Genomic DNA, 27,262 nt, shown 5'->3' with positions numbered 1-27,262 from the left:
TACATATTTCAAAACTTAGTTTATTCAAAGCTGACGTCTTAGTTTGGTAGGTAACTAATTGATTGGTATTAGAATAATTTATAATCCATATAGTGACAATAAAACTGGACTCCAGCCTTACACCATGTACAACAATCAGACTGATATTGATGAGACTTCCTATGTGAAAGACAAAACTACAGAACTTTGAAAGTACAGAAAGTCATCTTTGTGCTCTTTGGGCAGAAATTTCTAAATGAAGAATGCTAACCCAAAAGAAAAGGTTGAAAATGTGACTAGACTGAAATGAATATGGTTCATCAAAAGCCTTACAGAGAGAGTAAAAAAACAACACAAACCATAAGAAAATAATCATAACATAAATACCTGATAGAGTGTTAGTATTCAGAATGTATTTCAAGCCCTTACAGATCAAAAAGAGAAAGAAAACCTAGTAGGAAAATGGACAAAAGAGTTTAATAGGTATTTCACAGAAGTCGAAACCTGAAAGTGGTTGTATAAGACAGTACACACTCTTAGGTGAAGCTGCCTAATGTAACTTGCAGAACCTAGTGAAATCTATTTCCTCTCTGCCATATTGGCAGAAATTATGAGGTGAAAGGCATCAGATGTGCCGAGGAGGTGGAGGCAGTGGTACGACCACCATGGGAAAGCCGCGATGTTTTTCTGATGAGAGTGGAGTTGACCTCAGATTCCGAACTAAACTCACATGGTCTGTCAGGAGACATGTGCAAGAATGTTGATGGCAGCACTGGCACTGGCCTGGGTCCACGTGTCCTTCAGTGGGATCTGTGTCACTGTAAAATAAAGGGATGATACCCATTGGAATTGCATGAATAAAATGGATAAACTAAAAATCAAGTCATAGAGGAAAACATGTACAGTTTTACAATTTCATTTATGCAAACATCTAAAAGTTGTAAAACTAAGCAGTATATTTTTTAGAGATTCCAATGTATGTAGCAAAAGCATAAAGGAAAGCAGGAGAATGATGAATAGAAATTCAGAATTAGTGTTGCCTCTGAGGTAGAGAAAGGACTTTCAAGTTCACATTGGAAGTTGGCACAAAGGAACCTTCCAAAAGTGACAGTGATGCTCTCTCAGAGTGCATGGTGGCTATCTGAGCATTTTGTAGTATTTACCGGCTTTATGTCATACTCATTTCCCCCCCATATGCATCAGATACTTAAACAAAAAACAGTTTCAGAAACTATGATGCCAATGAGATACTTTCAGAATTTGTAATCATTGTTGGTAAATTCTTCAAATTTTAATTCTCTCTATAGGTCAAAAATAGCATCTGATCTTCCCACAAAATATAAAGTTTCTGTATTCTCAAACTCTAAAGTAAATTTGAAGATATGGGATCAAAATGGCATTGAAAAACTGGAACCCACTTCCCAGATACTCTGCCTTGCTCCTCAGATTTTCTGTCTGACCCCACCCCTTCATAGACAGCTCTTTGGAAGTCATACCGGAGAGAACCAAAAATTAGGTAAACAGAAACCAGGAACCACAGATTCCTGTTTAGTGACTTCTCTCCTGTGATGATATATCAGAATGCAGAAATGACAAGTGTCACACTGCAGGCCAGATCCCAGATGAACTAGCTGAGGGTATTTGGCTGCCTTGGGTATTCCAGTGGAGACACCGAAGCGTCAGGGCAGGAAGGGCCATGCTTTTTTTAAGTCACCTTAACGTCGCGTCAGCAAACAGGACTGTTCCAATATGCTGTAGCAGATGCAGAATCTCCTGTACTGAAGCACCTGTGACAGTGGGGAACAGACAACAAGGAGCAGCTGATGAAGAACAAAGTAAGAAGCAGGCCATACTTGGTAGCAGAGTGAGGGATAGTGACCGCAAGTGAGATTGCAGGAAGCGATGACTTAAAGAAAGGAGAATGATTAGGATGAGTAAGTGAAAGTCGCTTAGTCATGTTTGACTTTTCCACTCCATGGACTGCAGCCTTCCAGGCTATCCTGTCCATATAATTCTCCAGGCAAGAATATTGGAGTGGGTTGCCATTTCCTTCTCCAGGGATGACTTAAGTTTTGGACAAGTTCAGAGAAAATTTGCATTTCAGACATGAAGCCCACCATAACCCATGGCGACACTATTTATAAAGAGCCATGGAGTTTTCCTGAAGGTTCAGCAGGTATAGATTTCGCCTGCTGTGCAGGAGACACAGGAGACATGGGTTTGATCCCTGGGTTGGGAAGATCACCTAGAGGAGGAAATGGCAACCCACTCCGGTATTCTTGCCTGGCTAATCCCCGTGGACAGAGGAGCCTAGTGACCTACAGCCCATAAAGAGTCAGACATGCCTGAGCAACTAAGCACATATTAAAGAAATAAACCTTTGGAAAAAAAGGTTGCATGTTTTTAAATTAAAAAGAATTTTATGTCTTTGCATTGTGAAATCAGATCTATAAGTGAAAATCTTAACTTTGAAAACAGAGTCCTGGTAAAGACTAGCAATGCATAGGAGCATTGCTCTTTGTACACAGCAGGTGTTAGATCGGGTAATCACTAGCATCTTTGCAATTAATTATTACATTTGGGGAAAATTTATTCTGGGCTATTTAATTCATCTTGGAAATGACACTTTCCCCCAGGTGATTAAATTAGAAGAGTGTTCTTTAAACTTAAATAGGGGGTTTTAAATAACTTTGAAATTTTAAGGACATCTTAAATTTTAAAGAATTCACATTATTACTGCATGAGTTCCTAATAGAAGATGTATTTTAGTCTGCAATTACTACCATCAAGAAGTTTAAAAAATTCTTTTCCTTTCACCACTCAGTGCAATTTTGCATATCCTGTGATGCTTATTATGTACCAGATACTAAGCATTTTATGTATAATCCCCACATTAACCTTTCATGGTGGGGCCTGTTATCCCCATTTTATAAACAGTTAACTAAAACAGAAAGATAAAAGAGAGTTGTCCAAGCTCACATGGCTAGTAAGTGGAGAAAAGCAGATTGAAACCCAGGCAGTCTAGCTTCTGAGTCTTAATTTTCATGCTGTGGTTAATTTTGACTTCTTGCCTTAAATATTGTTTTCTAGGCCATGCATTCTTCCTTTCTTGTGTCTGTTAACATACTAAGTCCTTAGTAGTTATCTGTTAGTTTAAATGAAGCTATGGAAAATAGCAGTTAAACGATCCTTTATAATTATTCCATACAACTGTGGATTAACAGATGTTTTGATTACCAGAATTAGTTTACATAATATAAAGTTAACATTGTGTTCAGTCTATGTGTATAAGAAATGGCTATGTTGGGATTTTATTTGAGTGACATCTTTGCCAGTGTTTAACTTTGTTTTTTTAAGCAAATTGCTTCATCTCCTTGTCTTTTATGTATCTGTAAATATGAGGAAACTGAAGACATAACAGAGGTTTAAGAGAACTAGAATGAGAAATGCAAAGAGAATCCAAAGTATTATATAGTAAAAACAAAGATTCCCTTCTAGGTGTTTGTAAGCAAGCATTTATGTTGGGAGTGGTAAGGAGTAGGCATAAATATCTACCGTGATGTGTTGTGTGTGTGGTAAAAGTGATACAAAATAAATTCTACTTGGTGAAGCTTTATGAAGAAGATGACATTTGCTCTAACCCTGAAACATAGCAGTAGACTTCTATTTGTAATAGCCGTAGGGCATGAGAGTGGGGAATACAGGGTCGGTGTAGAATGCTAGGGCTTCCCAGGTGGCACTAGTGGTAAAGAACCCACCTGCCAGAGACTTAAGGCGATGTAAGAGACCTGGGTCCGATCTCTGGGTTGGAAAGATCACCCTGGAGGAGGGCATGGCAACCTGCTCTGGAATTCTTGCTTGGAGAATCCCATGGACAGAGGAGCCCAGTAGGCTGCAGTGCACAGGGTCACAAAGAGTCAGACATAACTGAAGCGACTTAACATGCATCCACGTAGAATGCTAGGAAATTTTATTTTTGTTCAGTGCTAATATACTGTACAGAAATTAAATGTCCTCCATGTTTTATTTTTAATACCAAATTGAGATTTCTACCATTATTTTTATACTGAACAAATACTTCCAGTTTCTCTGAGAGGGCCTTGTAATATGTAGTCAGTAAAAGGGCAGCTTTTGAGAGCTGATTGTGCAAGTTTACATCCCGATTGAGACACTTAGAGCTTAAGTTATTTAAATTCTATGCACTTCAGTTTCCTTGTGTGTAAAATGGTGATGATAGTTTCTGCTACGTAGATTCATTGTTAGGATGTCATAAGGTGATTGTTATGAAGTACTCAGTACCTGGCTAGCATTTAGTAGATCCCCTTCACCTTTCCACACCTGTGCTCAAGTAAGGCGATGCTGGCAGCTTTGCAGTTCCAGGGAGGCTCTGAGGGATGACTCTGAGGTCTGGCAGTGTGAGCATAGTCTGGGAGCATCCCACTACTGAATGACATGGGCGTGAGGCCCGAGAGAAGTGGTTTTAAAAGCTTCCCAGTGTGTATCAGATGCAAAATCCACTAATAACGCTTTTTTAGTTAAGAGTAAGGCTTCTGTAGTCAGACTGTCTGGGTTCGAATGTTGGCTTTGCCATTGATAGCTGTGTCTTCTTGGGCAACTGAACCTTTTCTGCCTGTTTTTTCATTTGTATAACAGCACTAACAGTAGTAGTTTTTTGTTGGAGAACTGTGAGGATTAAGAGTAGTTGGTACCCGTAATACAGTTAGGTCATGTTTGGCATGGCCCGTGCCATGGTGCTTAGGATGACCACTGCTGGCTGCCACACACTACTACCTAACAGTGAGTCAGAAACAACACACATTGATGATCTTAAGGTTCTGGAGGTCATAAGTCCAAAATGGGTCTTAATGGGCTAAAACCAAGGTGTCAGGACTGCACTCCTCTCTGGAGGCTCTGGGGAGAATCTGTTTTCTTGCCTTTCCCAGATTCCAGCGGCCACCGCATGTCCTGGCTCATGTCCTGCCCCGTCTTCAAAGCCAGCGGTGGCGGCTCAAGTCTTGTCTTAGTTTACATCCCTCTGACACTGACTCTTTGGCCTCCGTCTTAATTTTAGGGACCCTTGTGATTACGCTGGGCCAACCCAGATAGTTCGGGATAATCTCTTATTTTAAAGTCAGCTGATGACCAGCTTGATTCCATCAGCAGCCTTAATTCCCCATGTGATCCAGCATATCCACTGGTTCTATGGATTGGGCGCCTTGGACATTTTAGGGGACTGTTATTCTTTCTCCCATAACCACCAACTGCAAATGGCTGAGACTCAGTGTGCACCAGCATTGGACTGTTCTCGTAAACATTGCTTTCCACTCTCTGTGATTCTTCAGCCTTTTCTACCTCTCATTTATTTCTTCATTTGCATTAGTTTACATCCTTTGCCTCACACTCAGTTGAAGAAATGGAAGCCTCATCTCTTCTCCACCACATCTATGTACTTAGCTGAATATGTCCTCTCCTTTACCTCTGCCAAAATGGAAGAATTGCCTGTCTTTTTATTCTTGAATTCTGGCATGTCTCCCGTGCACCCCCCCTCCCCGCCCCCCCAGCCCCATCACCACCCCTACCACATGTTTAGATTTGTATGGACAATGTGTAGGATCTTCCTTCTTTCAAAAGCCCCCTGCTGAACTCACATTTCGTTCTGATTTCTCCACCTCCTATTTATGCTTCCGCTCCATCTCAGAACCCCAGTTTCAGCACCAAGTTGTTCAAGCAGAAACCTGGAAATTGCCCATGATGGTGGCTCACAGCCCTCCGTCTCCAGTCTGCAGATCACTGCGTCTGCTTTCAAATGTCACCTCAGCCGCCATCCTCCCAGCCCAGCCTGCCAGCATTTCTTGTCTGGTCTGTACCGCTGCCTCTGAACTGTGTCCCCACTTCTGTCCGTGCTCCCTGGACTCCCCCTCCATTCCACAGCTTTAAAACACAGGTGTCACATCCTGCTCCTCCTTACAAACTTTGACTTTTGTTCCTTTAAAACCAAAAATAAAATCTTACCTTCAGTGTGATCTGGCTCCTGTCACTCTGGCCTCATTTCTTACCTCCCTCCCTCCCTCACTGTGTTCTGGCCACGGGCTTGTCCCGTCGTTCAGATGTGCCCAATGTTCTGCTTGGTGGCTGCCCCATGTGCCTAGACTCACACCCTCTCCTGTCTTTGCCCCCTGACTGCACCCAACTCAGCCAATCCTTCTGCACCACTCAGTCTAAGCTGAGGAAGACAGAACTTTGACTGATTTCTTTCTGGACCATTTAATGTAGTTCAGAGGTTTTCTGCTGAAGAATTTATTGATTGAATTATCACTATGATAATTGACATGCTAGACATCATGAGAATCTCTTTACCAAAAAAAAAGCAGTTAATTTCCATCTTCCACATCTTAACTTCAGACATAGCTATGATTATGATGAAGAGAAAATGTAACTATAATCCTTGTTCACTTCTGGACTACTTAATGAGAGTTTGTGGATACCAGTTAGAACCTGGTGCTCCCTGCTGTGTAGGCACTGCCTGGGGTGTATCTCCCAATGTTCTTGCCAAAGCCAGTTCATCAGATGCATGATGATCTAGCTGCTCGTGGATGAGAAGAGAGAGTGGTGGCATGCTTGTTTATGTGTCATAAAACATGACCTTCTCATTATTTTTGTAGTGACTCTTCTTGATTACTTGACACTTTATTAATATTTCTCTATGTATCTTATGTTGCAGACTATTCAGACTATGAAGACAGTTCCCTAGAATTTTTGGAAAGGTGCTCTTCTCCACTAACTCGATCTTCTGGGAGTTCTCTGGCTCTGCGAAGCATGTTTACGGAGAAAAATACAACATATCAGTACCCAAGGGCAATCTTGTCAGTTGATCTTAGTGGTGAAAGTATGTGTAACCATGTAATGCTTAAAACAAAGTCTTACAATTCTTAAATGTGTAACTGAGAAAAGCGCATACTTGATCAGGTCCTGTCTGAGCAGGGCCCACAGTTTAAAAAGTTACTCCATAAACCAATATGAAAATCTCAACATTAGAAATTTAGCTACTTTTAAAATTTATATGAAGTAAAACGAGCATTCTACTTAATTGTAGGACAGGCGGTAAGGAAACAATTAGTGTCCACTATGTACTGGTCTTCTGTGGGTGTTTTTACATGTATTTTCATATTCTTCACTGCCAGCTTATAAAATAGATATTATTACCCACACTGCATAAACAAGCAGAGGCTTATAGGTTAAGTAACATATAGGGCTAATTAGCATTAGAATAAAAATTCCAACCAAGGTCTATCTTAACTCCTAAGAAAATGCTTTTTCTACCAGATTTTTATCCTAGTCTTAAAAGGACACTTTGAATTCCGGATCACAGATATTTCTGTAACCAAAAGTCTGGAAATGTGGTCCGGGCAGTGATCGGAACACATTCAGGTGTTAGGCATGTTGACAGAAAGCCAGTTAGGCGATGGCACGAGCCCTGGAGTTGGAAGGGCTCAGGTTCTCCTGGAAGTCCAGTCCCTGTGGTGTTGGGGTTGAGGACTCTCTCCTGCCAGTGTGCTAAGCAATGGGGAGAGAGACTCTTAACTATAGACATTGATAGCAGTGGCTTGAGACTAGAGCTCCAGCACAGTCAGGGAATGGAAGGTAAAGGACTGGGCTCCATCCTGTGTGAAATCCCAGGACTGTTTAGGGGGTGCCCTGTCTTCTTGAGTGCCCTGCGTGGCAGATGCCAGGTCATGTTTTCTCTTTGGCACTGTTACCGCCTGCTCTCTTCCAGGCCTAACTCCCTTCTAGCTCACAATAGAGAAAAGTATATTCTTCCCTTGACCCTAAAATAAGCACTTAGCACTTGTGAGATTTTTAAAATCTCAAATCTAAGAAAAACAGGGAAGGGAGGACTAGGGAAAAGGTCCATCCCCTTTTCCCTTTTGGGCCAGTGGTTCTTAACCTCAGGTGTACATTATATTCATTGGTGTGAGGCTAAAATACCAGGTATTTTAGGTGCTGCAGCAGGGTAGAGGTCTGGGGGTTTTGGGAGGGCAGATCCTGGCAGGATAGCCCTGGTAGCCGGTGTTGAAAATCAGGTAACCCCCATCCTGTGAGTCATCAAGGTCTGATGGTTGCCTGTTTATGCAGAGTGATGGAGAGTGGGGGATGGGCGAGTGGTGTGGCCGGAACTAGAACAGGTGAGCGGGGCTGGAAGGAGTGTCCTGAGCGTGTGCCCTCCGGTCGCCTCCCTTGCTCTTCACGTGTTCAAGCGCTGAGCCCTGAGAAGGAAAGTGGGGAGGTTCTCAAATGCGAGGGTGCACCAGAACCAGCTAGAGAACTTCTTACACCTGATCTCTGGGCCTTACCCAGAGAATTTCTGGGTTCCAGCCAGTTCCCAGGCAGTGCTGACTTGGACAGCGCACTTGGGGAATATGTCTGGAAACAGGAGTGATAGTTCTGGGGGCAGCAGTGTGCTGGGGCCACTTGGTTGGAGCTGTCATCAGGTGGTGGTCCAGTGCGAGAGGGAACCTGTATCTGCTTTTCTTACTTCCAACCCTGTGACCCATTTACTTAGCCTCCAGAATTCAGCTGAATGTTGCTTTAATGCTTGCGAGTTAGTCAGACTGGATTTTCTGGCCAATATATCAAATTTGCCTTCTAACACCATAAAGCCTGGCTGTTTTGGTTATACAAGCCCATGTAAGATATACCCTAATTCCTTTTAAGGGTAATAGTTTTTAAATTAAATTCATTACTGTTATGATTGCCATCCGTTTAATACCACGTATGTGTGCAACAGTGTTTGAAACTGTTCATCTGTGTTCTAGTCTGTCATTTTGAAACATGAACTTGTGTTCAGGAAAGCCCAAGAGAAAAATAAAGATTTTGGATTTAAGTTAGGAAGAGTATGAATAAGTGAAATTTCTTACTCAGATTGTTAATATTAAAATATTTTATAATAGCTAATTGATTTACTTCTTGCTGCTTGAATGTTTTCTTGTATTTCTTTACTATTATCCTCATTTCTACTGACCTTACTCTCCAAGATGTCCCAAGATTCTAAGGAGAAAAAACATGTGTTTTTCTATAAAACGTTAACTTTTTATAAATCAGAAACAACATTCAAAAACATTGAGTCAGGGAAAAAATAGCCAAGATTGGAAGCTGATAAGGAAACTAAAGCATATGAAATATTTAGAATACAAATAGCATGAATTACTTGGTTTGAGTTCAGGCCCTTGTTCTCCTGGACGCTTGACATTCTAGAAAGGGGAGGTGAATAAACAGCAGTGGAGGAATGTCTGAGCACATGACTGCAAGTTAGGGAGGTGAGGTAGAGAGGAAGGAGCCCTCTCTCCTCTGAGGATGGCCCCCATTTAGCAGCCTCCGGGCATTGGTACGACTCAGGTTCCCCAGCATTTCTCCACCCACACTCCGGCACACCTCTAGTGTCCTGCCGTCATTTCTTTCCCTTTGTCATCACTCATGTATTTCCTTATATTTGCCTCAGTTATTTTTCCTGAGTAGCCTGAGCTAAATGGTAGTCTTTGGTTTGACCCTGTTACAAGAACAAACCTGAAACCTAGCACTTAAATAGAGTCTTTGTAGTGGTCATCCATATAATCTAACTTCTGGGATGTACTTTTTTGAGGGGGGGGATTTTTATCAAAATGAAATTTAGAATGTTATTAAATTCCTCAGGGAACTCATAATCCCGATTTAAGAAATCCCAGTGAGATCTGTGAGTGCACGGGCTCTAGAATGAGGCTGTCCTGGCACGCAGTTGGCTTTACCACACGCTGGCTACACTGCCTGGCAGGTTGTGTCTTATATATAAAGTGCTTCATGTGGTCCCTGCAGTCTCTGAAGTGCAGTGGTGGTTACTGTTACTGAGATTGTTAAAGAGTCGTATTGCTATTAGCTCCTAGGCACGCTCTTTCACTTCCCTGAAGTGCTATTATCTGTATGGTGCAAATAATAAAACCTCTTTCTATGACCCATTGCTGTGAGGATCAGAAGGGATAATGTTTGTGAAAGCATTTGAAGACTGCCTATTTTAATTATTAATATCCACTTTGGCCATCACTTCTATAAGCACTTGGACTAGAGGATACTTTCTGAGTCACTTGTAATGGTATTAACATAAGATGTAAAACAATCACAGTCACCCAAGCTTCAAAAATCATTTGTTTCTTTGACTGGCAGCAAATGCTCTGTTCCCATTCATCCGTCCTCCCTGTCTAAATACTTAATAGCTTATATGCACTTCCCACAGCGCCTTTCTTTCTAGAAAATGACATAAAAATGGAAAAAGCAGTGCTGAGCGCACTTTTATGTATGTTCTAGACTTATCGGACATGGAATTCCTGGATGATTCTTCCACGGAGAGTTTGCTCCTCAGTGGGGATGAGTACAATCAGGACTTTGATTCAACGAATTTTGAAGAGTCTCAGGATGAAGACGATGCCCTTAATGAAATTGTGCGATGCATCTGTGAGCTTGACGAGGAGAATGGCTTCATGATTCAGGTGACCTGTGTTCCCTTCACACAGAATCAGTTGGTCCAGGTGCTCGGCATGTGCGTGGGGGCACCTGTGTTCTCCTTTTCCTCCCCGTCCTTTGGAAGATGGAGGTTTCTAGCTTGTCATCATGTTTAAAGTACCAGATTTAACGACTGGCAGGTCTCATCTTCAGATGAAGTGTAGTTTTCTTACCCGAGGACCTGTCTCCAGGGTGTTTATTTTGAGGTTTTCAAGCTAAAATTCTTTTCAAGAGCCATTAAAACAGCTAAGCTTCCACATTGAAGGGGAGACCATAGAACTGTTCTCCGGCTGGTCTGGATCCTGTTGTCTAGTAATTTATGTTATCTAGTCACCCTTTAAAGGGCAGATACTGAAACAGAGTTTCCACAATATCGAAGATTAAAGGAAAGCTTTGTTGCGAGGATTACCCTTACATATCACCTCTCCCTGTAGAAAAGGGGTCTTTGAGACAAAAGGAAAGCATAACCCATGTTTTGTGATGACGTTTGGAAGATCTGGAGGTGTTCTAGAAACGAAGAAAGAGTAACTTCCCTCTTACTCTTCTTTTCCCCGCTTTCCAGTGGTTTTCTCAAATAAGGGAACTACAAGTTTGTAGGTTCACCACACAAGTAGTACTTCACGAGGTTGTTGCCTCACACACTGCTTCAAAGTTGCTTTTTTCTTTTCTTAATTTCTCTACTTTAATAAACAGTTTTTAAGTTTTAAGGATGTGGGAAATAGGAGACATAGTTTTTGACTTACTTGTGATTAAACCAGTTTACTAAAGCACATGTTGATGGGTGCAACAAGAGGAAGTTCCTGAAATAGTCTACTTTAAGTAAAGTAAAGCTCATGGTAAGTCATGATTCGCTTTTGTGACATGGATTAAAAAGTGAGCAGGCCGAAGCCGCAGGAGGACTCAGCCAGCTAGCTGAGGAGAAGGGGCTTGTCTTGGTTCCCGGCAAGTAAATCGCGGTTGTCTTCCGGCAGTGTGAAGAGTGCCTGTGCTGGCAGCACAGTGTGTGCATGGGGCTGCTGGAGGAGAGCATCCCGGAGCAGTACCTCTGCTACATCTGCCGGGACCCCCCGGGTAAGCCTCCGTCCCTCCTGCTCTCATGGGTCCCACTGTACATCCGCCGCCTGACATCCCACCTTCCGTGTCAGCTAGACACTGCTTCCTTGTTAAAACTTAAAAGTGTTTTTCACTGTTACAGTTTTATTTTCCACATCAATTACTTAAAACATTAGCATAAATTCATCAGCATAATTAACACCTTATGGGAAGGACCACGTTGTGGCATTTTCCTGGAGAAGAACTCGCTCTTTAATGTACTCCTGTGTGTTGATTTCTAAATAGGCTAATATATGGTTATTTGAATGGATTAATAGCCTGAACTCAGGCTCCTCCTGATGGGGTTTTGAACAAGCTTCTGGGAGTGCTGCATGACCTTGCAGTATTAGAGCAGGTGGGATGCCCAGGGACCACGTCCGACCCCTTTGCTTCACTGACGGGGCAAATAGGAGCCTGGGCCTCACGTGCCTTGTGCTCAAGACAGTTAGAGTGGCGGCGCCGGGAGGAGCTCCTGCACCTGCCTCCCTCACACTTGGGCCTTCCTCGCCGCAGGGGTTCTTTGAGCAGCAGTATCCTGCATGTAGTGTGTGCTTCCAGTTCCCCAGCAGAACCCATGCAAGCATCTCAGATAAAGGCTGCTGCCCTTTCTTGTGTCTATCAGATGAATAACACAAAGAAGCAGGAGAGTTATTTAAACCTTCATGAATGTAGGCATTTGTTCATTCATTCATCTAGCAGCATTTATGGGATTCCTTCTGTTTGCCAGTCTCTGTGGTTAGAGGTAAGATGAGGTAAGAGCTAACCGTGCCGTCCACTCACTCACTGTATAGTAGGGGACACAGACATAGAAGCAGCTAATTGTAACTGGATATAGTCACTGTTGATAGTGAAGATATAGGATTATATCAGATTCTGTAGATACAGAGCTCTTAGACATGAAGGAGGGGGTCCCTGTTTACTTAACTAGAATTCTATGTTTCATCCAGTTCAACTCCTAGTTTCTATCTAGCTCTTTCGACCTATTTAGAGAACAGATGACAGATACGTAAAAAATAAAAAGGTAGTCCTCTGCAGGTATGACCTGCCACTGACCACATCCTTAATGGAGTTTGTCCTCCTTACTGGGCAGGAAATCTGAAGATGGGAAGAACTCTAAACAGTGCCAACTCCTCGAAACATTAGCCTTGCTCATCTTTGGAATTTGTTCTTAGTCCTAGAGCTTGCCTCATTTACTGAGTGATATTGGCCTGGTAGCAGTTGAAGGGAAGTCTTGAGTGAATGGACTCCTTTGTCACTGTAATCTCAATTTCATCTACAGGTCAGAGATGGAGTGCAAAGTATCGCTACGATAAGGATTGGTTGAATAATGGGAGAATGTGTGGGTTATCGTTTTTAAAAGAAAATTACTCTCACCTCAATGCCAAAAAGATAGTTTCTACACACCACCTGCTTGCTGATGTTTATGGTGTTACAGAAGTCCTGCACGGGTTACAGCTGAAGATCGGAATACTCAAGTAAGTGAAGGGCGGCCAAGGGAGGGGCTCGGTTAGGTATAAGTTTTAATTCAAGCTAAGTCAGTTGTTGTTTGTTTCTAACTAATTTTTACTGGAGTGTAGTTGCTTTACTGGCCAACTGGAACTGATCATGTCTTTGGTAGACTCCATGCATCCTGGTGTCAGGCACTTTGGTGTACCTTGTTTATGTCTGCCTTCCCTGACTAAGCCTTGAGTTCCTGGAAGGTCAGGATTGTGTCTTCCTCATCATTTTATTCCTAGAGCTTAGTGGAGGGATAAGTTCTCAGTAACAAATGAAATTTGCTTCTGTTGGATGTCATAAACCTGAAGATGAATTTCTTCATAAAAAGTCATGCGAATGCTAAAATTCAAGAGGGAAACTAACTTATAAAGTTAGGCTTTAAAAAAAAATGTGGTTGTCCTTGATATCAATATAAATTTCTGAACATGTGTAATTTCAGTAAAGATTTCCGCTGGACAAATTTTGCCTGATGCCTACAGGTTCTGTTTATGTTAATGTTTCTACTAATAGTAGTTTTTATCACTAGCTAGTATTTATTGAAAGTCTACTAGGTCCCTGAAATTGTTGGTTTCTTATGATATTTCATTTAATCCTTACAATAATGACCTTACTGTGATAGCTGGGTGATCAAAGACAGAGGTTCTGTAACTTGTCCAGGCTCCTCCTGTAAGGCAGAGCAGGACTCTACCCATGGGACTGTTGAGTTACAAGTCTAGCTCTCCTTCTACTGCGCCTTCTACTGTTGAAGAATTATAGTATTTTCTGGATATTAAATAATGAGAGGTCTAAAAGATAAAATTTATAGCTTCAGAAACAAGATTTGGATTTATGTCTCCAGATTGTCCTTCTTTTACTCACTATAGAATTTGAGGAAAGGATTCCTCTTTTACTTACTGCAGAATTTTAATTATTACAGAATCAATTGTGTAGTATCATGCTCGAGTGTTCAGTGAGGATGGTGGTAAAGACACATTATCTTGAACTGTTAGCACATAATTAGTACAACCTCTTTGGAGGCCACTTTGGCAGTACTTGTCAGAATTAAAATGTGCAGACATTTTCTAGCAATTCCATATCTAGAAATTGATCTAACTGATATCCCCACTTGTGTGCAAAGGTTGTTGTTGTTTAGTCGCTAAGTTGCGTTCAACTCTTGTGACCCCATGGACTGCAGCATGTCAGGCTTCTCTGTCCTTCACTATCTCCCAGAGTTTGCTCAGACTCACGTCCGTTGACTCAGTGATGCCATCCATCCATCTCATCCTCTGTTGCCCCTTCTCCTCTTGCCCTCAATCTTTCCCAACATCAGGGTCTTTTCCAGTGAGTTGGCTCTTTGCATCAGGTGCAAAGGTCCACATTAAAAAAAAAAAAAAAAAAGAGCAACAACAAAACACTTGTTACTACTCTTTTTTTTTCCCCCTGAACTGTTTCTCCCAATTTGTTTTAAGGAATAAACATCATCCCGACCTTCGTCTTTGGGCTTGTTCGGGGAAGAAGAAAGATCAAGATCAAGTGGTTGCTGGGGTGGAGAAAAAAATAATGGTGCAAAACACAGTTAATGTAGAAGAAAAGAAGTATCACATACAGAACCACAAAGAACCACCTCGTTTACCCCTAAGAATGGAAGGAACTTATATAACAAGTGAGCACAGCTACCAAAAGCCACAAAGTTTTGGTCCAGACTGCAAATCTCTCGCAGAGCCTGGGAGCTCAGATGATGATGATGTTAGTAGTTTTGAAGAAGAACAAGAATTTCACATGAGAGATAAAAACCGTTTACGATATCCAGTAAAAGAAGATGGAAGGCCCGGAAAGGTATAGGTAGTTCATTTGTCTTTGCTTAGAAATACGATAGAACAAAGGAAGATTTTGTGAAATAAGGCATACTGAATTCCCAGATTTTACTTATATTTCCAAGTTCATAAGTACCTTGTTAGGGTAAAGACATTCTTTGCTGTCTCTCCAAGAACACACTGACCTTTTGAACACTTAATTATCCCCTAATTCAGAAATACAGTAATTCATTAAACTTTTTGCCTTAACAAAAGTTCTGATTTTATAAGTACACTTAGATGTCTCTAAAAACCATGAACCGCATTTTTTCCCAGAGAACATCTATGTGTTAAAAACATGAAAGTGCATATGGGTGTGTATATATTAATATAACCTGTGTTGTTTTGTACATGTTTCAGATAAGAAATGTCGGTCTGGTTGTCTTTTTAAACTTTAGCATATTTGTATATGTATATCAATCCCATTATGCAATAAGCTGAATTCTTATAGCTCTGTATATATTGAATATTTATAAACTTATTTCCTACTCATGACTTAGAGATGTCATGCCTTCATTTTTTTTATTGATTTTCAGTTAGCAATACTGCTTTAAAATCAGTTCTTTATTTTTCTGGCCTGTTTTATCAAGTAAGTTCTATAAGTAAATACTTAACTGAATTTGAATAGCTTGTATTACATGAAATTTTGTGGTAAATTATTTGTCAAATTAATATTCATCTTACAAAGTGAGTTATTGCTGGTGAATCTGAGCTCAGATTTTGTGTGTGTGTTAAGCAGTCTGCACTTTTTAAATTTTTAAAGGATTTTTATCTTTCCCTCATCTCATTGATTGAGCTGCAATAATAAGTTCTAGTGTGCAGTTAAGGACACTATACTGGCTTCCGCCAGCTTCCTTAATTTTTTTTCATATTGCTTTTTGCCTTCACTCCACTTAAAACACAGTTTAGATTAATTGAGGAAGGGGTCAGTCTAAATTATCTGGGCTTCCTGGTTACCTATATAACTGGCTCCTTTATTTCTTTAGCAGGTTTGATTGAAGGCCTCCTACCCTGTGTAGCACTGGGCTAGGCATCGGGAAGAGACACAGCAGGCATGTCTGCTTTTTTAGGGCCATCAGGTGTAATTCAGTTACGTGCTTGTACTTCCTTTAAGAATATTCTGGGGGTCAGATTGGATTTTAACCTAGCCTCTTGGGTAATGAGGTTTTTAATGTATTTTTCCCTGTGTGACATGACATTACATTTCATCCAATTCTTTGTTTCCATTGGTTCTTTGGAGAAGAATCCAGCTGAAAGGAATACAGTGTTTGTTTATAATGATAAAAAGAGCACTGAAGACCCGGGAGACTCACATCTTCAGTGGCAGCTCAATCTCCTTACGCACATAGAGAACGTGCAGAAAGAAGTCACCAGCAGGATGGACCTCATCGAAAAGGAAGTTGACGGTAATTTAAGAAGGATCTGAAACACGGTTGCTGTAGTTTGTAAAGTGTTTTTTGTGTGTGTGTGCTTATGAATAACATGATGTTCCTTAAAGTCTTTTAAATTATGGGACAAAAACTGCAGACAGCGACCACACTGATGGAGCTGTATTGCTTCCTTAGCTTTGTATGTAGCATATCTGGCAGTTAGGGTATTTGATGGCTATTTTAGGGATTTTTCTTTTTTAAGATAGGTACTTATGAAATACTGTCCATCTGCCAGGCTCAGTGTATACCACATGTGGGATATTTATTGGTTTCATTGAACTGTGTTTTCTTTGAAAGTCAGCATAAAGACTTTAAGCATATTTGAAATATTGGGGAAAACATTTTGTTTTCACTTTGGTCAGTGTTTGTTAAGTGAAATTAACAACAAAAAGGAACTCTTGCTAGGTTAAGTGGGTAAACTTTTAGTTCACATATACATTTTCAGATGTTTTTCTTCTGTATTTTTAATTTCATTACACAGGAACCCTAAGGAGTAGACAGGGAAAATATTATCCTCATTTAATAGTTGAGAAAATAAGAGTAATTGAGATTACTCGATTTCAAATCTAGTGTTTTTCCTGTGCTTTTTGACTCCCATCTTTAAACGCATAGATTGTATTTCCCACCCCCCTTTTTATTTGCAAAAGCATGCACTACTTTCACCCCCTACTAAGTTAGTGTTCCTACTGCTTTGTTTTTCCCTGTGAAAAGAGGAAATGGAAACCCACTTCAGAAGCATCCTCATTTGGTTATAAGCTAGCTGTAGAGTTAGTTTAGTTTTAAGTAGATTTTTAAAGAAAAAATGCAACTTGATGCCATTTTCCATTATTATTAATAAAAAGGATAAAATGTAACTAATTGCATTCTGCCTAGATTTGTAGTATGTTTGCATTTTTTAAAAGTACTGGTTCAAGAGGACACTAAGAAGTTGCCATCTCCTTTTCTTTGTTAAAAAGAACTTATGGACTAAAAAAGGTTAGGGTAGCTGAGTTTCATTTAAAATGGAAATGATTTAAGCTTAAATTAATAGTAATCTTGAGCAGATACGGGGGACATTGTTTTCTGTTCTAGAAGCGAGTAAAAGGAGACACTCAAAATGAAGTTACTTTATATCTATAAAGGGGGAAATTACCTAAAATAATGACAGGTAAAACAACAGATAAAGGTTACCAAGATGGGCTGAGGGACAGAGGATGCTTAATGGCTCAGAGGTGGCTTGTGGCTTTCTAGAGAAAGGGAAGCGAACTCTTTCTGCATCATTTTTTTCAGCCTTCTCATTATACCATTTTTTGACTGTGTTTTCAGTTGCCATGTAAATGTGTGTGTTCTCTTCTCTCTTTTAGTTCTGGAAAGCTGGCTTGATTTCACAGGGGAGTTGGAGCCACCCGATCCTCTTGCAAGGCTGCCCCAGCTTAAACGCCACATCAAACAACTCCTAATTGACATGGGCAAAGTACAGCAGATAGCCACTCTCTGCTCTGTATGACGGCAGTGAACACGTGATGCAAAGAATGGGGCTCTGTTCAGTCGACTCGCTTTTATTATCCACATGGCTGCTAAGTGGATAGTTTAAAAGCTTAGTGATGTTTGGTCATTTACTGATTTGTGACATCAATAGAATGGCACCTTGGAAAGGAAAGTGAAGAACAACTTTATCAGGGAAGCTAATATTAAAAAACATTCATGAGCTAGATACAAATGATAATGTGCCATATGCCCAGGGTCAGTGGAGGTAGATTAGAATCTATGCTGAGGGAATCAGATTGGCAGGATTTTTGAGTAGTTGCTAACATGAAACACGAGATACCTGTAGGAAGAAATACGGTGCATTCATACAGTTTTTAGTAGAAAGATCTATGTTTATAAACCAGCCTTTGGCCAAAACCAAAATTGTAGAGGAGATTTAAATTGTGGAGAGTTCTGTAAGGTTGTTGTAAGAACTGTCTTCTCTGCAGTTGATCCAGCTGCACTGAAGTCCAGAGTATTTAAACTTTTATGGGATCATGAACTGTTTCTTAGGTGATGAATGTCCTTAACCAGAAAACTGACAGTAGAAGTCTCACTTCCGAGGAGAACAGCTGTGGCATCCTTACTTCATTATGAATATATTTTAAAAACAGTGAAATAATTGGAATCCATTGCTGGCATTATAAGCTCATTGTAAAAACGGAATGGCTCGCAGAATTGTCAGTGTGCCAAATAACGATACTGCTGGAAAGAGAGATTTAAATACTGTGGGAGTTCTCTCACCCAAGTCTTACATAATGCCATCAGTCCATCAGAGACACGTCTATCCCGTATACTATATATAGAATATATATAGTCAGAGTTCAGCATTCAGGTTTCAGCGTACAGTTTGACCCTGAGTATGCTTAATATTTGCCTTCAGAAAAAAAAATGTAAATAACCTCAGCTGGGATGAGGAGTGACAAAAATAACGAAATAATTTGTGGCTGTGGATTTTTTTTTAAACTGCTGGTAGTGGAATACTGGAAAAGCTTCATTTCTGAAGATGAATTTTATTTTTAAAAAATACATAAGGCACTCAAAACTTGTAGCTTTGATCACAAATGGACAGATTTCTGAAACCAAAGGCAACTAAGTTGCTGCGTTAGCTCTTGCTGGATCTCGGCCCGGCCTCCGTTTGCCAGTGCTCTTGCGAGCCATGTGCCGCCCCCGTGCTCACGCAGGTGTGCGTTCATTGTGTATGCTTGTTTGAAACAAACACTCAGCATACATGTGTACATAATCGACATATTTATATCTACACATATCTAGTTTTATTACTATAGTCTATAAGAGTTGGTGGTTAACATGAAATGTTACCTTTTAACAGACTGTTTTTAAAAAATTAAAAATGTTATGTATAGGTTTTGAAACTTTTTTAAAAAGGGGGGAGAAAAGACTGTTTAGAGGAGGCTATTTGATGACATGTTAACACTTGAATATTTTATGCCTCATCCTGTTTATCAGTTCTAGCAATCTGTATAAATGCATTTTAGAACTGATAGACAGTCAACTTGAATTTATCTTTGATAAGAATACATGCCACTGTACATTCAGATATTATTTAAAACTGCAAACACACTGTTCTATATGTAAGGTACTGTATGTAAAACTCTTTATTAAAACAATTCCACATATCATAAAATTTCAGCTTGCCTTTTTGCGGCCTTATATTTTGATGTAAAGATGATTAAAAGAATGTGCAAAGCAGTAACTAGAAATTTTTATTGCCTTTTGAGATTCTCCAACTTGACACATGTGCCAAAGATCACAGACATAAAATACAGCCCTATGTATTTACTTATGATGCATTAACGTTGTGAGAAATCTTACTGAGAAATGAAAAGCTTTAGTAGAGGAGATACAAGGTAGTTATTAAATATGAATATTAAAGTAAAAAAAGATAGTGCCTGTATTTAACGTGTGGAGTAAACTTTCTAATGTCTCTTTTTCAAGGTTGATACTTTATTTTTTCATTTGTGTTTTAAAATAATGACCCTAATCTTTTCCCTATTGTTAAATTCTAGACGTTTTTCTGTTTTTCAGAATGGAACAAATAGCATTCTTAACAGGCTGTGAACAATGGTGTTGCCCAGATTCTTGTCACATGCTCGAGGGACCTTTTGTGCCTAGTAACACTCATATTCTCAGCCCCTGATGACCATAGTTAAATCAATGTGCATTTTTTCTTGGGACATCTTAAAATTAGATCACTTTGATAGCCAGCTGACTAGAAGTTTCATTAATAATTAGAATATTGAATTCTTGCTCTGCTGTAATGCATATGAATTGGGAGTCTGAAGTTTTTAATTTAATATTTTAAAGTAAATCTGTATTGAATTACTGGTATGGACATCTGCATTTATTAATAATACAGAGTGTATCAAAAATTGGTTGAAGCCTTTTAGCAACCATAGGCTGCTGACTGATTCTGTATTTAGGTGAGTGAATTTGTTTTTGACAAGTCAATCCATTGTGAGAGGTTTCGGAGGAGTTGGTTTTCTTTCCACTTAGTCTTACTTTAAAAAAATGTGAGTATATATTATCTAAATACAAGCAGTAAACTAGGGAGGATGTTGCTTGAAAAGGTAACTTTTCATTGCCACCCAGAGTAGACAGACACTGCAGGGAGAGATCCTTCTTAGTCTGCTACTGATAAGTATAGTTTGTACTTCTTCATACTCATTGTGTGGTTCTGCTGGCTTTCAAACTTAAGAGTAGTGTACCTTTTCCTTAAGGGAAATGGATTATTCTCATTATTTAGGTGAAATCCTTTTTCCCACATTTCACCTTGCCACTGACTCACATCCTCTCAGATGCTCTTATTCTGTATTTTCAAGATGAAGGGAAGGAACTCATTTCCCCTCCAGCCAACAGGATCTCCTGCCAGCTTCATTCTCTCTGCTATCACATCTTCTAAGAGCCCTGGGTGGAAACTCACAGCCCCCTCCACCCTAGTTCATTCCTTCACTGGTTGTGCTGGTTCCTCAAAGTGGATGGTGTCATCTTCCTTCTGAATCCCACTTAGTGGGACACCATTTTTTATAAAATCACATTATGGCGGTAATACTATGGGCTTCTGAGATTTTAATTTTCATTCTGATTCATCAAAACGATCACTATCAGGCTAGGGGTTTAATACCGAGTGACGGCTCTGTGCCAGGTATTGTACATGTTACCTGTAGCATCTGATTTAGTTCTTTTGTGGAGAGGTGGAACAGGATCATTTTCAAGCTGAGGAGGAGCGGACTGGAAGCTGAGGGTTAGAAACATTTAGAGACTTGTCAGGTTCAAGATGCAAACCCAGTTTTGTTCCAGCTTGTGGTGTTCTCCTTGCAGGTGTGTTTCACATATTCTTGTCATTTCTTTTCTGAAATCCTTAATGACTCCCTATTTCAAACCAAGTTATATCTGTGTAATCTGGATCTTTTGTACTTTGCCTAATCAGTTCTCAAATTCATTTAAGTATATAGCCTCATGATTTCCATGGATGGCTTCCATCTCTTGCTTTCGTATTATTTTCCTGTTCTGGAAAATTCTCCTTTGTTGTGTCGCTTCAAATGCAGACAGTACTTCAGGCTTTGATTTCTCTTCCTGAGAGAAGCAGTCCATCACTGGAGATGTCTTAATAGTGTCATTGTACCAAGCTATGGAGGGACCATGTCAGAAGATCATATATTTCCTATGGTGGAACAGAAAGGAGCTTTGTAATTCTCAGATTTTTTGCTTTGGCAATTTACTAGCAATAACCTCTCTGAGCTTTGGTTTTCTTATGTGTTAAAAGGAATAATACCTAGCTTAGAACCTGGATTTTAAGGGTTTAATGAAGCAAATACAGTAAATTGTAAAGTTGAAAGTTAAATATGGTAGGCACATTGAATATCATCTGTTTGCCAGCCATTAAGTTATATGGTTGGATATGAAATTAATGTTAATAGAATCACAGTCTATATAGCCTAATGGGAACATTAAAAATTTTTTCAACAAGATAAGTGATGTCAGAGAGTACAAGGAACCATGGAGGCAAAAGAAAAGATAAATAGACTTGTAGGTGGAGAGGTTTGGGGGAAATAGAATCTATATGTTAATTAAAACAGGGTTTGTGTGCTCAGTCACTTAGTCATGTCTTGACTCTTTACAGCCCATGGACTGTAAGGCTCCTTTGTCCATAGAATTCTCCAGGCAAAAATACTGAAGGGGTTTGCCATTTTCTACTCCAAGGGATCTTCCCAACTTAGGGATCAAGCCCACATCTCTTGCTGCTGCTGCATTGGCAGGTGGATTCTTTACCACCAGCGCCACCTGGGAAACCTTCAATTAAAACAGTCGTTTTTGAATGTTATTTGACTGTGACCTCTCCATAGGAATTTCGAAACATTCTCATCTGTTTCCGGTACCCTGAAAGTACATCCAGAGACAAAACTGGAGTGTACTTAGTCAGCTGAGGACTTGTACTTAGATCATCCAAGGAAGTTTGGAGTGAGGAAGAGAGAAAAGGAGGGAAGAGGGAGGAAAAAGCCCAAGTAAATAAGCGCAATTGGGGACACTGCTGTGGGCAGTGGGGCTTTGAGTCTGCCATTTGAAATTGCTCATCATAAATTTAAACAGTTGCTGAGTGTGATTTCTAATTTGTAAATATTGGGCAATTAAAATCAACCTCATCAATGTTGGAATAGAATCAATACCGTTTTGTTAGTTACCAACATCTGTTTTAAAAGTACACAAGCAAGCTCTTCTTTAACATTTGGAAAATTTTCAGTTTTTATATTCTATTTTTTGCTTTTCTATATTACTTCCTAATAGAATGTTGTCTTTTATACATACAAGTCTTTATCATACTTTTGTCCATAAACACACACAAAGAATTGCAATTTAAAATTGTATTTATAGGCTTCATAATAGAGTATCAAAATACTTGATGAACTAATCACTAATATCACTGAATATAAAATAGAGAAGTCTGCAATTATAGTTGAAGATTGCAGCCCTCCTTTAACACTAATTGATGGAACAAGAAACCAGAATATCAGGACAGAAGACTGGAACAAAAATGAATACTCAACCTAATTGGCGTTGAGAGGACATTCCACCCAACAACATGAGAATATGAATTTCCTTTTTAAAACACATGGAACACTCAAGGAGATGGACTACATACTAGGCTATAAAAGGTCTCAACTCGTTTAAAATTGAAATGTATAACGTTCTCCAACAATAATGAAATTATACTGGAAACTGGGATTAAATTTCTGAAAAAACTCCAAAGTGTTTGGAAATTATCAACATACTTGTAAACAATCCGTGACTCAAAAAAGTTATAAGTTAAATTATAAAATGGGTGAATGAAAAGGAAACCACATTATGTTAAATTTTGTGGAATGCAGCTCAGAGGGAAATTTACCATTTTAAATGATTATAATAAAAAGCAAGGTACAGATTTTAACTACTTACTGTGGTGATCATTTTGCAATATATGCAAATTTTGAATCATACTGTACCCTTCAAACTAATGTCAATTATACCTCAGTTTTTAAAAAAACTAGAAATTTTAAATAAAGGTACAAAATCATTGGTTTAAGATTTTAAAAATAAGGCATTTAAAACCAAAATAAATGGAAAGAAATGTGTGAAATCTATGAAGTATCAAATGGACACACAAAAGGGAAGTATCAATATAAACAAAAAAGCTGATTCTTTGCATGGAAAATAAAACTGGTTAACTCCTACATAGACTGATTGAAAATTAAAATGGAAGAGGTAACATTACAACATATCAAACATACAATTTTTAAAAGGGATATAGAGAAAAAAACACTTAACAGCTAACATGAAACAAAAATTCCTCAAAGGTAGAAGTTAGCAAATCGACTTAAGAAATTAAATGAATTTGTAATTGAAAATGTTCCTTCAAAATTCCAGGCCTAAATGTGAATTATATCAAACATTTAAGGAGGAAGCCTTGATTTTACACAAGCACTGACAAGAAAGAAACACGTATTTTTCAAGACCAACTTTTTAACCTCATGCCAGAACCAGAAAAAAACACTACAAGGAAAGGAAATTACAGAGTAATACATGTGTAGAATATAGACACAGTCCTCAACAAAGTAATTACATGAATACAATGATATACAGGAAGTGTAATATATCAAGATCAAGTTGGGTATTCCACAGGAATACAAAGGTAGTTTAAAGTCAATGGATTATGTTAATTCACTAAGATAAGGGTTTTCATAAATTTCAGTGTCCATTCATGATTAAAAACTACTAGAATAAGAATTTGCATAACAATATAGAGCATCTATAGAGACAAACCTCATAATGGTAAAGGAATACTTTCTCTCAAGGAACAAACCCAGAATATCCACTATCACTGTTAGTATCCAACAATGTGTAGGTCCTAATACTGCAATAGGGCACTGGGCAATAAAGGAGGAAAAGTAAAAGGCATAGATAGCACTTAGGAAGGAAGAAAAAATATTTGCAGGTGACATGTACTTGGAAAAGCCTAAGGAACCTACCAAAAATGCCACTAGAATTAAGATTTCTTTACATTATTAGCAAGGTGCTGTTGGAGATTAGAATTTTTTTTAATGCCATTTTCGATAACATAAGAAAAAACTTCACAGTGAATCTGAAAACATGCAGAACCTGTGCACAGAAAACTACAAAACAATGCCTACCTAGAATAAAGATGGGGTAAATAGAAATACTAAGAACATGGATTGAAAGACACAATACTGTTAAAATGTCAGTTCTCCCAAAACATTGAGTGCAATCCCGTGTGAAATCCCAGCAGACTTTTTGAAGCAGAAATTAGCGAACTGATTCAAATTTTATATGGAAATGTGAAGAAATGAGACTATCCTGAGCAAATTTGAAAAAGAAGAACTCAAGTTGAAGGGCATGCAGTTTCTGATTTGGAGGTTATTAAGCTGTAGTAGCCAGGACAGTGTAGATGTAGCATAAAGACAGAGATGTAGGTTGGTAGTACGAAATAGGGAATCTAGAAATAGACCTAAAAATACGGCCAACCGGATGAAGGAGGGCGCCTGTTGTTCCGCATCCTTCCTTGTTGGTGTTTGGCGTTTGCCAGTGTTTTGCATGTTAGCCATTGTAGTAGGTGTGCATTGATACTTCACTTTAATTTGCATGTGGGTATCCAGTTGTGCCAGTGCCCGTTGTTGAAAATATTATTTTCCCTTTGAATTACGTTGGTCTCTTTGTCAAAAATCAATTGACCATAATTATGTAGGTTTATTCCCACAGGTATTTGTATTCTCTTCTCATTGATCTAGATGTCTGTCCTTAGTGAAATGTCATACTATCTTGATTACTGTGGCTTTAAGGTTTGGAATCACTTAGGTAGAATTCCTTTAATTATGTTCTTGTTTCTTGCCTGTATTTTGCCAATTCTAGTGTTTTTTTGTTTTTGTTTTTTTGCATTCCTCTAAAAGTTATAGGATCAGGTTTGTTCAGTTCAGTCACTCAGTTGTGTCTGCCTCTTTGCAAACCCTTGGACTGCAGCACACCAGGCCTCCCTGTCCATCACCAACTCCCGGAGCTTGCTGAAATGCATGTCCATCAAGTCAGTGATGCCATCCAACCATCTCATCCTCTGTCATCCCCTTCTCAGATTTGTTGCTTTCTTTTAAAAGCCTGCTGGACTTTTGACAGGAATTGCGCTGAATCTACAAATAAGTTACCATCTTAACACTATTGAGTCTTTTGATCCAAGAGCATGGTGTGTTTCTCCATTTGTTTACCATTTCTGGTTTGTTTGTTTGTTTTTCCCTAGCAATATTTTGTAGTTTTCAGTGTTCAGATTTTGCACTTATTTTGTTAAATTTGTTTCTGAGTATCTTATTCTTTCTGATGATATTGTAAATGGAATTGTTTTCTCAATTTTGTTTTCAGATGTTTAATTACTAGAATATAAATAAAATTGATCTTTAAAAAATATCCTGAATCTGATGACATTGTTAGACTCACTTATTAATCCTAGAATTTTTGAATATTTCCAAGTATTTTCTAGGGAGAAAACTAAGGGGACCTTATTGGTAAATGAAACGTAAGATCCTGGATTGGATCCTGGAACAGGAAAAAAAAAAATTTACTGGTGGAAGCCTGTAAAAGTTTGTAGTTTTGTTAATAGTATTGTATTGATAGTTTCTTAGTTTTGTTAATTATGATATGGTTGTGTAAGATGTTAATATTAGGTGAAATTGGTTAAAGGGTATTGGGAACTCTGTACTACTGTTTCAACTTTGGAACAAGTTGACAACTTATTTCAAAATGAAAAGTAAAAATGAAACAATGTAAACTGTGGACTTTAGTTAAAAATAGTGTATAAGTATTGTTTCATTAATTGTGACAACTGTACCACACTAACGCGAGATGTCAAACTAGCAGAAACTGGAGAAAGGGTATATGGGAATTTTCTGTACTGTATGCTCAATTTTCCTGTAAATCTAAAACTGTAAAATATATCATTAAAAAAGTTATAAGAGAAAGGAATGTGAGGGGATAATTATACTATGCTGTCTTTTTAGTTTCAGAAAGAGAAGAATTCAGTAAATAATGACAACCCTACAGACAATTTAAAGTTTTGTTCTTGAAACACTCTGTCTCTAGGAGTCAGTCTTGCCCAGGAAATCAAGGAGAAAATGCCTTCATTAGAAAAGCATTCTTCTTTCTTACAGTCAGCACGGGAGCATTGGAAGGTTGAAAACAAACTTCAAAGATAGAAGAATAAGAGAGTGTTGCTTGGGAGAAAGGCTGAGATCTTACAAGGGAGACTGGCCAGATTTCAATTAGAAAATGGGGCTTGGAAGGCCACTGTAGGTTGATAGGAGTGAGTGATGGTGTTGCATGGGCGACAAAATTGTCTTGAAAAGAGACGCTAGAACAAGCAGACACAAGTTAAATGAGAGGACTAGGACAGACTGCATGGTCAGATCTTGGCTCTTTTTTGTTGGAAATTCTCCAAAGACAGACAGGTCTAGGATCAGCAGACTATTTTGAGAAGCTCTATCTTAAAGTCACAAATGGAAGGCTCATAGAGAGGAGGGACCATCTCTTGATAGGGAAACAATTTTTTTGTCATCCCCCAAATGTCTCTTTGGCAATATGGATTATCTTGAGTTGAAAACAATCAAGGCCCAAAAGACTCAGGAGAAGACTGGTCTTGCTCATAGCTATCTGAAAGGATTTAGGTAGAGGGCTTGCTCCAGAATAGAGTTGTCACTGCAGATATCTGCAGAGAACATGGGCAATGTCTGGTGGGGAAAACTCAGCAGGGCCTAGAGATCAGAGTCCACTCTCAGTTCAGTTCAGTTCAGTCACTCAGTCGTGTCCGACTCTTTGTGACCCCATGAACCACAGCACGCCAGGCCTCCC

The 27,262-nt window shown here is 39.1% G+C and overlaps 1 protein-coding gene across 14 annotated transcripts in view; it reads left to right on the top strand.

Annotated features, from left to right (window-relative positions):
* Positions 1-26,172, top strand: part of PHF20L1 (PHD finger protein 20 like 1) — a 76,514-nt gene extending 50,342 nt beyond the window's left edge. For 9 of the 14 annotated variants that reach the window (XM_040262104.1, XM_040262102.1, XM_040262098.1 and 6 more), the window contains 7 exons: positions 6,701-6,865; positions 10,312-10,493; positions 11,478-11,577; positions 12,878-13,073; positions 14,544-14,910; positions 16,168-16,333; positions 17,701-26,172. In XM_040262104.1, the coding sequence (XP_040118038.1) occupies positions 6,701-6,865; positions 10,312-10,493; positions 11,478-11,577; positions 12,878-13,073; positions 14,544-14,910; positions 16,168-16,333; positions 17,701-17,843 (1,319 nt within the window). In that variant the 3' untranslated portion in view covers positions 17,844-26,172. The remainder of the gene's footprint in view (positions 1-6,700; positions 6,866-10,311; positions 10,494-11,477; positions 11,578-12,877; positions 13,074-14,543; positions 14,911-16,167; positions 16,334-17,700) is intronic. The other 5 variants (XM_040262106.1, XM_040262100.1, XM_040262097.1 and 2 more) reach the window with 3 other exon arrangements.
* Positions 26,173-27,262: the final 1,090 nt, after the last annotated feature.

This window comes from Oryx dammah, unplaced genomic scaffold, assembly GCF_014754425.2.
Source record: "Oryx dammah isolate SB20612 unplaced genomic scaffold, SCBI_Odam_1.1 HiC_scaffold_19, whole genome shotgun sequence".
NCBI lineage: Eukaryota > Metazoa > Chordata > Mammalia > Artiodactyla > Bovidae > Oryx > Oryx dammah.
Note: the sequence above shows the minus strand (reverse complement) of the source record. Positions and strands in the feature narration are given on the sequence as shown.